We start from the raw sequence: 13,194 nt of genomic DNA on the forward strand, positions 1-13,194 counted from the left end.
ACAAACAAAAAAGAAAATAAAAGCAAAAATCACCACAAAAAAAAAACCCACCTGCAAATTTAAAGAAACTTTAAAATTTAGTGTTTTTTTAATCCCACACAAGTTTCTGTAAGCTTCCTAAAAACTACAGGCATCATTTTAAAAAATAAAAATATCCCCAGACTGAACAGTGTGGATTTTAACTCAAGCTTGACCTAGTTACCGCATCCTTACATTACTGGGCCATCAGAGGTGACGTCCTGCCTTCTCTTCTGAACAGCTGTCTCATACCACAGATAGAAAAAGGTGACTGAACCACCCCATCTTAAATTGCAAATTTTGAACTTCAGAGTTACTTGCAGTAACAGAACACGTTTTCAGGCAGCCTGACATGTTTGTCTCATTTTTTGCTGTAAGCCTGCAAACAAGTTTCAACTTTAGCAAAAAAATTTTGCTGTTTATCTTTCAGTAAAGGATTTCAGATAGTGCAACATGATCAACTATGCAAACAGGTGCCTCCAGTTCATCAAAACCCTTTGTGCACTTTATTTGCTTGTCAACATCTAATACAGGCCCAAGAGGGTTCTCCCTTAAATTCCTTTTTTTTTTTCTCCTGCTTGTTTTTTTTTTGTTTTGTTTTTTTCCTGTTATAAAAATGAGGAATGTTAAGCCTTATTTTTGTTTTACACAAGAACTTCTATCTGACTGAGACAGTATTGGGTGCTCTCAAATCTCAGAGTTGACTAGAGAGTTGACTCCTTCCTCAGTAGCAAACTTTTTGCCAAGTATTAACTGTCATTTTTTGTTGTGTGTAAAACCCACTTCTATTCTTGATCAGGATTTGCTTCCTTGGTAGCTGGCTTCCTGGGAAGCTTCCATCCTCAAATAGAGAATCAACAGAAATGCATCCAAACTCAAATTTATGAAATAAAAAGCAAACAGGACAAAAAAAAAAAAAAAAATACCTAGAACCAACCTTTCAGTCTCTCATACAGCACAAAGAAGACCTCCCCCTTCCCCCTCCCACCTTGCAAGACATATAAAGAGACAGAGGAGGTGCAGGAGGCTGGGGTCTGAGAAACTGAAACAGGTTGGGACCATCACCTTCCGGCTCTTGACAGCACAGGGAACCAGCCCTTCCTGGGCCACAAAAACTAGGATACCGCACAAGTTTAGAAATCCATCAGTGAACAAGGCTTTACTGACAACTTTTCATACAGTTAAAAAATAAAAATACAGAACAACAGCGGACAGTGTCACATATTAAAAACGAATAAAATGGGCTCTATTTAAATGGTATTAAAATTAATTAGAAACTAAAAATCTTACCACTTTGGTCGAGGTGTTTTGAGCCCCCACCAAAATGATCAGCCTTAAAAACAACTGGGTTGTGTGACACACAAAGAAAACATGGAATTTGAAAAGACAGTGTGGGCTAGGCAGTGTCTTTGACTATAACTATCACCATATGTTCTTCTTCTAACTTTCCCAATGTCCTTAGTGCTGACTGGAGGTACTGCTGAGAGAATTCACAAGGAGGGAACGCGTAAAGCATGCCTGTGCTGTCTCTGCCCTTCGCCCCTCCCACGGGCAGGCTGATAACCCCAGCAGCCTGCTTCTGTTTCAAGTAGGAGACCAGATTCCTGAGAAGCCGTCGCTGCAAGCCAGGCTCTACAACAGGGAAGGTCCCCTCAGCCCCTGCCCCTGCCGGGGCGGATTGGGTCGCCAGGAGCACAGCGTAGCCGTTGGGGCTGCCTTGTTTGATGCGGCGAGTTACTTCATCCAGCTTGGGCTGGTCAAGCCGAAGTCTCTGCGCGATTTTGAGCTGCGTTAACTTCCCGCCGGATGAATGGTCTTTAAGGAGTCCGTTGATGACACCGAGGTCTCCCTCCAGGATGTGCATAGAGGTGGGGAAGCAGCTGTTTTTTAGCACAAGAAGCCCATTCCAAGCAAGCTGCAGCGTCTGAGCATATTCCGATAAATTCTTTAGCTTTTTGGTCTCAGATTTTGGCTCCTCGTGAGTTTTTGATTCCGATTCACCAGTTCGATGATTGCGTTCGCTGTCCCTTTTTTTAGGCTGGGGAGCATCGGATGCTTCACGATGGGGTTTCTCCTCAGTCGCGTGACGATTGTTCTGAAGGGAGTTACTCTGCTCTTTCTCGGCTCCGGACTCTGTAGTGTGATTCTCCTTGCGAGCCCTGTCCGGGCTGCGGTCTAAAGCTGGCCCACTGGCCTTTGTCCTGCTTCTGTCCTCGTAAGGCGAGTGAGTAGTCCTCCCGCGGTCGCTGGAAAGACTCCGGCGTTTCCGCCTCTCTTCCCACGGTTTGGGCACGCTGCGATCGCTGTCGCTGCCCCAGCGCTCTCCGCTCCGGCTACGCACCGATCGGCTGTAGCTCTCCAAGTTGTTTCGGCGTTCAGCGGTTTTGGCAGGGCTGGCCCAGTCTGCCTCTGCAAAGCTCCTGTCTCTGTCCGAGTACAGGAGATGCGGAGGAGTCCTATCTCGCACCCTCAAGTCTTGCTCTAGGCTTCTGTGTCTGCTGTACCCATCAGCTAGCAGTTCATAGTGCATGGGGAGGGGCGCAGGCTGGTACTGCTGCGGGTATCTCGTTTCTTCTGCTTTGGCAAAATCCACTCGGAGTCTCCTCTCCGGTCCGCCCAAGGGAAAGCCCCTCATCTGGGCGCAGGCAGCCTGGGCAGCGTCCAAGCTTTCGTACTGGATATAAGCGAAGCTGTCTCCCTTCACGTAGTCAATAGTCCTGATGCTGCCGAAGCGGTCGAACTCCCTCGCCAGGGCAGCCAAGGAAGTACTGGGACCGAGCCCACCCACCCAGAGCCTGGTAGTAGGGTTGGCTTTCCCGTAGCCAATTTTGATAGGGTTCCTGCCGACAACGCGGCCCGACATAGCGACCTTGGCCCGATGCGCCATGTCCAAGTTCTGGAACTTGAGGAAAGCGTAAGCCCCGCCTTGGCCCCGGGCCGGGCGCTTGATCACCACTTCTTCGATGATGCCATACTTCTCAAAGGCACGTCTCAGCTCCACCTCCGAGACGTTGTGGTCCAAGTTGCCAATGAAGAGGTTGCGGGTCGCTCTCTGATCGTCCTCCGGCATCAGGTCTTCCTCAGCCACGATGGGGTAACTGTACGGGCGGCCGCGCTCGTCGTACAGCCCGTAGTAATCCAGGGCCCTCTCCCGCTCCCGGGAGAGCCCGATGGCAGCCGCTTCCAAAGCGAAGGCGGCAGCCGCGGCATGAGCATGCCTGGGCCGCGGCTCCCGCAGCAAGGGGCTGGTGACGGGAGAGAGCGATCTCTGCTTGTACTGGTAGGTGCTGTGGATGGGCGGCAGGTACCCCAGGGGTTCCGGCGAGGGCGCGGGGGGCGGCGTGCGGCTCCTCCGACCCCCGCGCAGGTACACCGGCTCCACCTTGAGGGGCCGATCGTAGAGGAGCAGCTGCCGAGCCCGGGCGTGCCGGCGGGCGTCGCGGGCGTCCCCGGGGTGTCGGAAGTTGACGTAGGCGACGCGGCCGAGCTCGGGCGTGTGGGAGAGTTTGACACTGATGTCCCCGGCGCCCCCCCCCGCGAAGCGCTGGAAGAGGCGGAACAGGCCGTCCTCCAGCAGCTGGTCGGGCAGGGCCGCGCTCAGCCCGCTCACCAGCAGCGTCTTGTACTCACAGGAGCCGGGCGGCTCCCCGGCCAGGCCGGCCGAGCCCCCGAGCGGCGCCAGCAGCAGCGAGGGCGCGGCGCCCGGCGGCGGCCCGGCCAGCAGCAGCGAGGGGGCCACCACGGCGCCCGGCAGGGCCTTGGCCTTGGGCACGCCGAGCGCCCGGGACGAGGAGGAGGAGGAGGAGGAGGAGGAGGGGGCGGCCTGGCTGCCGCCGCGGGCGCCCGAGGCCGAGCCGCTCCCCGCCGGGCGGTGGTTCGAGTCGCCGCCGCCGCCGCCGGCGCGCTCATCGCCGCGGTGGCTGCGGGAGCTGGAGGAGCCGCCGCCGCCGCCGCCGCCGCCGCTGGTGGTGCCGCCGCCTCCGCCGCCGCCGCCGCCGGCGGGCGTGGACTTGTCCCGGCTGCTGCGGGAGGCGCCCGAGCTGCGGTGCGGGCCGCGCCGGCTGCTGCTCTCGCGTTCGCGTTCGCGGGGCCGCTTGGCGGCGGCGGCGCGGCCTCCCCCAGCCCCCGGCGGGCTGGAGTCCCGTTCGCTGCCCCGCTTCATGGCGCCGGGGCCCGCGGCTCAGGAGACGCCTCCGGCGGCCGCCGCCATCTTGGACAAAAGGGAACGAAGGCGGCTCCGGCCGCCGCGCCGCGCGGGCTCTACGTCATCGTCCCGCGTCCCGCCGCATGGCGGCGTCAGGGGCGCGATGGCGCCGCACAGCGACGTGACGCCCAGAGCGCCTCCCGCCACCGGGCCGGCCGGCCACACGTGACGGCGGGGGAGCCAATCACGCAGGGCGGCGGCGCGCGCCCGGCATGAGCCCCGCCCCCTGCTGCGCGGCGGGGGCGGGAGGGGAGGGCGTGGGGGGAGGGAAGAAAAAGGTGCCCGCGCGCGCGCGCCAGCCCGCCTCCGCCGGCGAGGGGCTAAAACTCGAGTGTACGTGCGCGTGGGCGCGCCCCGCAATCACGTCACACGGCACGTGTCCGCCCGGTAGAGACCGTTGTACTTTAATGAACGTCCCCGTACAGCGCGGGGGCGCGCGCCTCGCCGGCCGCCGCCCCTCAGAGGTCCGCGCGCGCGCCGGCGGCCCGCGGCGCGTACTTGGGCATCAGTTCGTGGATCCGGCGGATGAAGTCGGACTTCTCGGCGCAGCCCTTGCACGCCTCCCCCCAGTCGTCCAGGATCCGCCGCAGCTCCTTGACGCGCAGCTTGCGCAGGTCGGCGGTGCTCAGGTCGATCTGCTTGTCTGCGGGGAGAGCAGAGCCGCGCTCAGCGGGGCGGCGCGTGGGGGGACACACCGGCACCCCGGCCGCTGCCGCCCCCGCTGGGGGGAACGGAGGACACACGGACACCCCCCCTTCCACCCCACCCCCCCGGGGGGCCGCTGCGTCTGTGTGCGGAGACGGCGAGAGGAGGAGGAGGAGGCCGGCCGTGAGGGCTCCGACGGCTGCTGCTGCCGAGGCCAGTACGGGAGGAGAGGAAGCCAAAATGCAAGAGGGAGAGAGGTGCCGGGCTCCCGGGGGGTGGAAGGAACGTCTGAGTTAGGCTTTTGACAGCAGATAAGGGGTTTTTACCACTAAAAGTCATTATTAGATTCCAGAACGTTTGGTTGCAGCTTAGATGTAGGAGTTCCACAGTAGCCCCGAAAGCCCCTTTATTATACGAGCAGCAGAACTTTAATTCTCTCTTCCACTGGATAAATAAAAGGTAGCAGAGTGATTTCAGAGGAAAGATAAGCAAGTGACAACAACAAAAAGCTCTTTAGGAAGCAACAGGACATTAGCACGAGACATGAGACGTAAAAAGAGCCACAATCCAAGGGGTGTCTCCAGGGCACATAAGGGCAGAGATTTAGGAAAGCAGTCAGAAGGAGGGATTTCCAAGACTGTTCTTCAGATTAGCCTTTTCGGGAAGAGTACGTCATCTAGGAACGCGAGAGTTCAAGGAAGGCAGTAAGACAGACAGTGCTGAACGCCCTGAGCAGACACCAGAGGAGGTGAGAAAGAAGAGTTCTCAGCCCACTACTGGCAAACGTGAGAGCAGCGAGGATGACAGTTTAGCGAAGGGCTCGAACCCTGCGTGCGGGAGACATCGTCCCAGGCCATGGCGACACGCCTGGCTGCTCCCCGGGATGAGCTTTGCTGTACGCTCCCCTAAACACGATATCCCAAATAGTGATTTGAGCACAGTAGTGCTGATATGACTGGGAGTGGCTTATTTCGAGGCAGATCAGTGGCTCTGCAGAAGCTAAAAAATGTTAGTAGCCAACAACCTTACCTGAGCACCTCCATGAAAATCTCTAGGATGTTCACAGAGAGCAACCCAGGTTGTACAACCTAATTAGGCTAGCGACCTCGCTATAGAACTTAGGACTGAGTAGTTCTAGCATGCTGTTTTACCCCAAATGATCCATACCCCAGAAAAGCATGGGCATTTCCCCTTATGCTGGCAACTCACCGTATTTTAGTTCACAGATCTGACTGTCTTTCTTCTTTAGTTTCTCACAGATCTTTTCCACGGGGATGTGATGACTCATGGGCTTTGATACCTCATTAATGATTTTGGTAGCTGCATCACTTGTGGCCCCAACATAATAGCACTAGAGGGAAGAAAAGAATGAGGTGGGGATATGTGGAAAATGCTCCTAAAAGGAGAGTTTTCTGTCTTCTCTCCTCGCTTGGTTTTGCAGCTAGATGTTTACTGTTACAGAACCTTTGCAAGTGACTGCTACAGACAGGCAAAAGGAAGCCTAACTCTGAGCTCAGGGTGCTGAGCAGACGTTTCCCATCACACTACTTTTAAAGCTGTTGAGGCTGGTTGTCTTGTTTCTCAACTTTCTAAAACATTGAGTTGGATTAAGAATAAAGTTGTCTTCATTCAAGGAGAAAGACGTTTGGAAGCATTTCCCCTCTGCATTCCTGACGGCGTCTCTCTGTAGTTCTCTTCTTAGGAGAGTTCAGGGCCTTTTCCTTGGGGCTCTTCATTTGCAGATTGCCTTCTGTTTGTAGTTAGGGCAATTTGGTTTTCCTTTATTTAGTTTTCAGCTAAACAGCCCAAGAGCATAAATATTTTAACAGCCTGTATAGCACCCCAAATACAGTTTACGGGACAAGGAAGTCCTACAGCAAATAAAAGCTTTGTAATCCCCAGTACTTCAGTAACAAGGGGAAACATGGTCAGCCAGTAGGATGTCTGCTGATAGACTGTTGGGTTTTTTCCCTTTTTTTTTTTTTTTTTTTCCTTTAAGGTGAAGAGATCAAACTCCTTGAGCCCTCCCTTATAAAAAAATACAGGACCAACTGTGGCCACAGAGCTAGGAAGAACAGCCCCAGGGAAGCCGTATCATACAAACTCAGAAGCATTACTTTCCCCTCGTTTGCCAAGTATTCTACAACTTATTTCCTCAAGAGTCAAGTATCATTGACTACTGCTACTTACCAGGCGGTTCTCTTTGCCTTTTGCTTCTTTGCAGGATTTCAAGAGCTCCTTTTCAATACTGGCAGGTGTGAATTCAACATCGTTGTCTTTTAGACTCTGGTAGAACCTTCCCAGGAATGTGACACACACTGGAAGGGAAAATGGACGGAGTTATCTGTTACTGCAGTAATCTCGTGGCAGCTCTTAGAGGGCACTGGTAGGGAAACAGAATAAGGGATTTGGAGAGAAGGACTTCTAGAAGCTGCATTAGTGGTCAGTGACTTCACACATTAGTTCAGTAAGTCTGTCAGAGCACACGTACATCAACAATATGCCCTGGTATTTTTGGTGGGTTTTGACAATCTGAGAAACCAGATCTGTGGAAGTGTCCAGTGGCTTCTGTACACTGTCCTGAGTGAGCAGCAGGATTCAGCCGATGGATACGAGACAAAAGAGTGCCTGTGCAAAAATGCTAATTTACTGTCTTATTCTTGCTGCTTTGGGAAGCAACTTGTCAGACTACAGGCTTCAAAACCAGTTCTGACTGAAAACCAACTCTCTCTACACAATCCCGTTACAGACTCCATGTGTGCCGGTTTTAATAACACAGTATCACTGATTATTGACTTGGTTCAGTTCGTAGGTAAGTTACTTCCAAGAGAAAAAGGAATTATGCAATCACATGCTATGTCCACTTGGCATGTTTCTCCTCTCTTCATTCCCACAAGCTTCTGAATTGGTTTCAGACTGAAAGAGGGAAGAGTCTTAAAGATAATGAAGCTCCCCCAAGTGCACCAGCAGTTGAGAGGGCAGCTCCACGTTCCTGCCTGTGGGATGGGCACGTACCACTTGGGCATGACACCTTCCCCTTGGCAGCGGCCACTGCGCAGATGCTCCAGACTCAGCCCAGCCCAGCCGCGTGTCGCAGGGGAGGGCGGCCAGCTGCGGTCACCGCAGCACGCAGGGCCCGCGGCAGGGCGGCTGAGACACCCTGCCAGTTTGCCGAGTGTCAGATTTCGCTCATTCTGCCGCTCACACAACTCGCCTGTGAACATCCGGCATCGCCTGGACCAGGAGCTCTGCAGCCCCCCCAACTCCTGCTGCGGGACCTGTGGATTCTCACGACTTCCAGGTGTGAAACAAGTGCCAGGCACTGGCCTGCCTCTAGAGGAAAGGGACAAGCTATATCTATATTTTTTTAAGGGATTTGTTTACCCCAAGGGGAAGGGATCAGCAAATATTACTGTCATTAGCAACTTGTATTCAACTCTGAGCACAAGCAATAGCACAAGATATGGGCAAATACAGGAAACTGAGCATGACCATCATGAAACCAAGTAAAAACTTATTATATTAAAACTAGAAGTAATGATAAGCTGGGCAATTTAGGAGAATGGTTTTTTGTATGCATACAACACCATCATTTACCACACATCAGTTTGTCCACAGTCACAGACACACACTGATGTCCACGGTGTGCTGTTTGGAACTGAAAACCTTTGGAAAGAATAAAGATGCTGCAGGCAGTGGTACCAGTGACTACAGTACAGTAGAAACAAGTTTCCAACCTAGTGCTGGGACAGCAGCCAGAAGTTTTGATTTACTACGTTTCCTCCCCATCCTGTCTTACTTTCTCTCCCTACAAAAAGGAGCAAGGGGTGAGCATTAGTACCACAAACTCCCAACCAGTTACTGTAGCCCCACCTCAAGTTTTTCTTGCTTCACCTGGGGAATCTGCTCTGTTCCCCCACGGAAGAGCAGTTTAATTTGCTGCTTCCACCCCAGAGACTTTTGTATTTACGTTATTTGTAAAGCACCTAGTTTGATTTAGATGAGCTGAACACCGCTTCTGGCTTTACGCGTTGAAGAGGACACCCAGTACTCCAGCAGTTGGTGGATAAAACCGAGGTGAATGTAATACAGTGATGAGTAAGTGGGGGGGGAGTCCTGGTGAATAACTGCCGTCGTTTTCTCCTGCTTCGATGCTCCCAGCCGCTGCCCCCCGGCTCGGCAAGGACACGGGGCAGAGCACTTCCCCGCGCCCCGGCCCGCACACGCTGCGCGGGCAAACACGAGAAGCGGACCCCCCGCCCCCCCCCAGCGTGAAGAGGGGACGATCCAGCCTCCCGGGGCCGGCGCTTTCCTTTCCCGCGGGATCTCTGCCCTAGCCCGGTTGCGAAGAGACCGGCAGCTTCCCGGCGCGGCTACGGCCCCTCCGGCGGGGCGGAGCGGGCACCGCCGGCAGCCCCGCCCCGGGGCGGTGCCGCTCCCCCACCGCCCGCCAGGTCCCCGGGACCCGGCCACCTCCGAGCAGCCGGCCCGGCCCGCCGGCACTTGGGCGGACTTCGGAGACTTTTTTTTTTTCTTTTCCTGCCCCGGGAGGAACAGCTCCCGGCGCCCCGGCCCGGCCCCAGCCCTGGCGGCGCAGGGCTGCGACTGCACTCCGTCAGCGGGGCGGGGGGGGCGACCGGAACCCAGCCCCGCGGGGCTGCTCCGCGTCCCGGCCCCTCACACGCGAGGGCGGGCCAAGGCTGCGGGAGGCGGCGGCACGGAGCGGCTTCACCCCGCCGGCCCCGGGAGCCGCCGAGCCGGGCCGGGCCCGCCCCCCCTCCGGCCCGGCCCCACTCACCCTCGCACTCCCCGTCGCGCAGGGCCCGGCTGCCGGCCGGCAGCAGGAGCAGGGCCAGTGCCGCCCAGAGCCCGTGGGCCGCCCGCATCCCGCCTCGCTCGGCAGCCCGCGCTCACTGCGCCCGCCGCACCGGCACCGGCACCGCCGCCCCCGCGCCGGCTCCCCTCGCCGCTGCCGCCCCATTGGCCCGCTCCCCGCCCGGCTGCCACGCTGCCGCCTCCCATTGGCCGCTCTGCGGCCTCCGCGGAAGAGCTGGCGGCCTCTGATTCGGGCAGGCGGCGGAACGCCGGCGCGCGGCGGGTTGCCCCGCCTCCCTTCGCCGCCATGTTTGTTAAGGGAAAAACGTCCGCGTGCGCTTCCTGACGGTTGCCCGCGGGCGCCATCTTCTAAAGGGGCAGATTCTCACACCTGCGGCGGGGACGGCCCCGCCTTTGTCCGCGGTCGGTACCGGCCCCGAGGCCGGTCCGAGCCGAGCCGTGTCCGCGGGCTACGGCCGCCCAGGCTAGGCGCCGGGAGCAGGGTGGAGTGTCTACTCGTCTGCTGGTTTTGGCGGGGCGGCCGTTTGGGGCGCGCTGAGGTGAGGCTGAGGGGACTGCCCGAGGCCGTCGAGCGGCGCGGGGTTTGGTGCCGATGGGAGCTTCAGGTCGAGGGGGTTGTGTTTCTCTGGGTTCCTGCGGGCTGAGGGAGTGTGGCCTGGGGCCGGGGGAGGAAGGTCGGCCCGGCAGAGGAGGAGCCGCCTGGGCGGGCGGCCGTTGGGAGGGGCCCTGCCTCCCGCCACCACCTTCCCCTCGGCTTTAGCGTCAGCCTGGTAAAGGCTTTTACGGGTTCTTGGTTATGCCTGTGTACCCTGGGAGTTATAAGCCCTGAATTCTTTGAGGTGGGACAGCTGAAAGCTAAGTGTTTAAAATAACTACCCGTGTACAGCTTGTTTCTGGCTTCTCGGTTGGTTGTTTTTGTGGAGTTACGGGAACAAATAAAGATTTCTTTTTTAAATTCCTACTTACTATTCCAGTGACTGGGCCTATCACCTTTTGTTCCCAAAGTCCTCACAGGATGTGTTGGGAATTACTTTGAACAATCCCCATCCTATGAGTTTATCATGTCTCTTTGAAGTTGTAGGCCAGCTGGGGAGGCGTACACACCTCCTTGTTTTGTCGGGCTATGTTTAACTGTACATGTCCTAGGATATTAGTCTAGTAAAAGAAGGTTAGAGGCAAAGTCATATAGCGCTGTGCTACAGCAAGGGAGTGCACATCTTCGCGTGCTACAGAAGGACTAATGAGGTAGCTTAGTTGCACCTGCCCCAAGCAAAGCAATGGTGGAGGCTGTGGGGAATTTTTCACTGTCTTAAGCCTGAATTTTTTTTCAGGTCATCAGCTGCAAATTATAAGCCTGATGAGGTCAATCAGGCAGGATGGGGAGGAGCGAGGAGCAGCAGCAACCTGGTTCAGCAAAGGTCATGTAGCAGGTGAGTAGTAATTAGGACACTATATCTTGCCAGTGTGGATACATCACATGTGTTTATTAGATAGAAGAGGTGGCTTTTCACCTTTCTAGATCTTGTTATCTCTCAAAATGTGCTTATTAAGCTTGGTAATGATATTATTGTCTTGTTTGTTGTGGTTTTTTTTTGTTGTTGTTGTTTTTTAAATCAGTCCATATTGATTCCCATAGTTATTCAATATCCATGTATTTTAGGAACGTTACTGGCTTTTCTAAATTTATGACGATTGCCCATTAAAGCCACTTAGTTGTGCAGACAAGTGGTTACTTAAATTGCCCTTGCTTCTGATCAGGATAGTGGCCAAAAGAGCTGCAAGATGAAGTGGTTTATTAGTTGGTAGGGCTTAAATTCAGAATTAGGAGAGTTTATGAGCCTCACAATGAGGAAGAAGTTTAACTGCTGAAGGAGTGCAGTTATGAAACAGATCTTCACACAAAGTTGAAATTTTATACATTTTTACGTGTGGCAGGATAAGAGTGGTTTTATTTGGTTTTGGATTGGGAAATGAGCCTCTCAGCATTTCAATATGGGATCCTCAAATGGCTCTGAGGAAGAATAAAGGCTCCTTTTGATTTTTTTTTTCCTTTAATTTATAGTTAATTTTTGAGCATTCCAGAAGCTGGGAAGGATTGCCTTCGTTTTACCTTCTGCTTCTTTTTTGATCCATGGCAAAGTTTCTAGTGCTCTGTTCGTTCTACTACTGTCCAGCCACTGGCTCTCTGGAGCGTTAGGGATTGGTCGCGTCTGAAACCTGGGAGATGAACAGGTTGTGCTGGTCCTCAGTGGTGTTGGGACATTCTGACTGTTACTAGTCTAAGTTGGACTGGTGTTGAAAAAGCAAAAAAAAAAAAACTTAAGTGTAGTCCTTCATTTCCACACGTATAAGCAATAAGTGGTAATATCCAGAAGACTGGCTGAGCCTCAGAGATCTTCCTGCAGTGTCATGTGCTCAGGATACTCGGAGTTGCATCAAGATTCATGGTTCTTAGTGTCTATCTTTTAAAAGTGATTGGGCTGAGGATTTGGTTCTGGATGCAAATGGCTGTTTTTATTGTTTAAAAGCTTCTCAGTTGGTTTGGAGACTTTAGTTTCTATTTAACTGTCACATTTTAATGTTTGAGTTAAAACTATAGCTGGAGGAGCTTATTCATCAATTAATTCCCTCTTTGTAATAAAGAGGAATCTGACAAGAACAATGAGGGAGATGAGATCTTCCTGTGGGTGAGAATGTGAGATAGATAAAATGTGAGTGGAGTTTTACATTGTTACTAGGAAGATGCAGAGGGTTTAGGAGCCATTGATGAGGGTTTCTAGTCCTGTCCTAAATTGAGCAGTTACACTGATCAAGCAGAAAGTATTTGCTCTCTTTTAGGGAGGTTGCTAGTGCTATATATACACCCTGCAGGATGCTGTGAGGGACAGCAGCGGTTGTGTTTGTTCCCTGTGCCTGTGGAAGTGTTTGGCTGTGAGTCTGGTCGCAGTATTAAGCCAATAGTACTGAAGAAGTGAGGTGCTGGGATATAGGGGAGTTACATGCCAGTGAATGATCGCAGGTTTGGAGCTGGAGCATGCAGCTGAGTGAGGAACAGATCTCTAGTGACTTCTGCTCAGTTTTTTGCAAGCTTTTGGAACTAGTTACGATGATATCACAGAGTGCCGTGATCATGGGTGGCTAGTCTGCTAGAAATTGTGTTGCATGTGACTGCATAGAGTGTAACTGTTCTTCAGGCCGTGGGTGTTTTTACAGCGAAGGCTGGGCGTTATTCCATTGTATCTGGGCATGTGTGACTGAGAGAGTCTAAAGAACATCTAAATAGAACATTGCTTTTCAATGTTGCATGTGGAAAAGGGCGATGGTTTGAGAGAGGGAGCTGTTAGAAGCTGAAACTGATTCCAGCATTTAAATGGTTAGCTTGTTTTCCCCGTTGATAACCACCAAAACTGGGCTTTAGGTTGCTTCTAAACAGGCAAGTCCTATTGCTGAAAATGCTTTACTTGGGGAAGGAAAAAAAGAAAGTAAGACGA

General features: G+C 53.7%; 2 protein-coding genes across 2 annotated transcripts; both read right to left on the minus strand.

Moving 5' to 3' along the window:
- Positions 1-299: 299 nt before the first annotated feature.
- On the minus strand, positions 300-4,322 carry RBM15B (RNA binding motif protein 15B). Its single transcript, XM_009976848.3, has one exon. The coding sequence runs from the start codon at positions 4,178-4,180 to the stop codon at positions 1,415-1,417; it is 2,766 nt and encodes a 921-aa protein (XP_009975150.3). The 5' UTR covers positions 4,181-4,322; the 3' UTR covers positions 300-1,414.
- A 283-nt stretch (positions 4,323-4,605) lies between these two features.
- Positions 4,606-9,849, minus strand: MANF (mesencephalic astrocyte derived neurotrophic factor). The gene is made up of 4 exons (XM_032984133.2): positions 9,666-9,849; positions 7,058-7,185; positions 6,077-6,218; positions 4,606-4,865 (listed from the first exon to the last, which is right to left on the minus strand). Exons 1-4 carry the CDS (start codon positions 9,751-9,753, stop codon positions 4,681-4,683), a joined length of 543 nt encoding a protein of 180 aa, XP_032840024.2. The 5' UTR covers positions 9,754-9,849; the 3' UTR covers positions 4,606-4,680.
- Between the last annotated feature and the right edge of the window lie 3,345 nt (positions 9,850-13,194).

The sequence above is a fragment of the Tyto alba genome, unplaced genomic scaffold, assembly GCF_018691265.1.
Source record: "Tyto alba isolate M040663 unplaced genomic scaffold, T.alba_DEE_v4.0 Super-Scaffold_3, whole genome shotgun sequence".
NCBI lineage: Eukaryota > Metazoa > Chordata > Aves > Strigiformes > Tytonidae > Tyto > Tyto alba.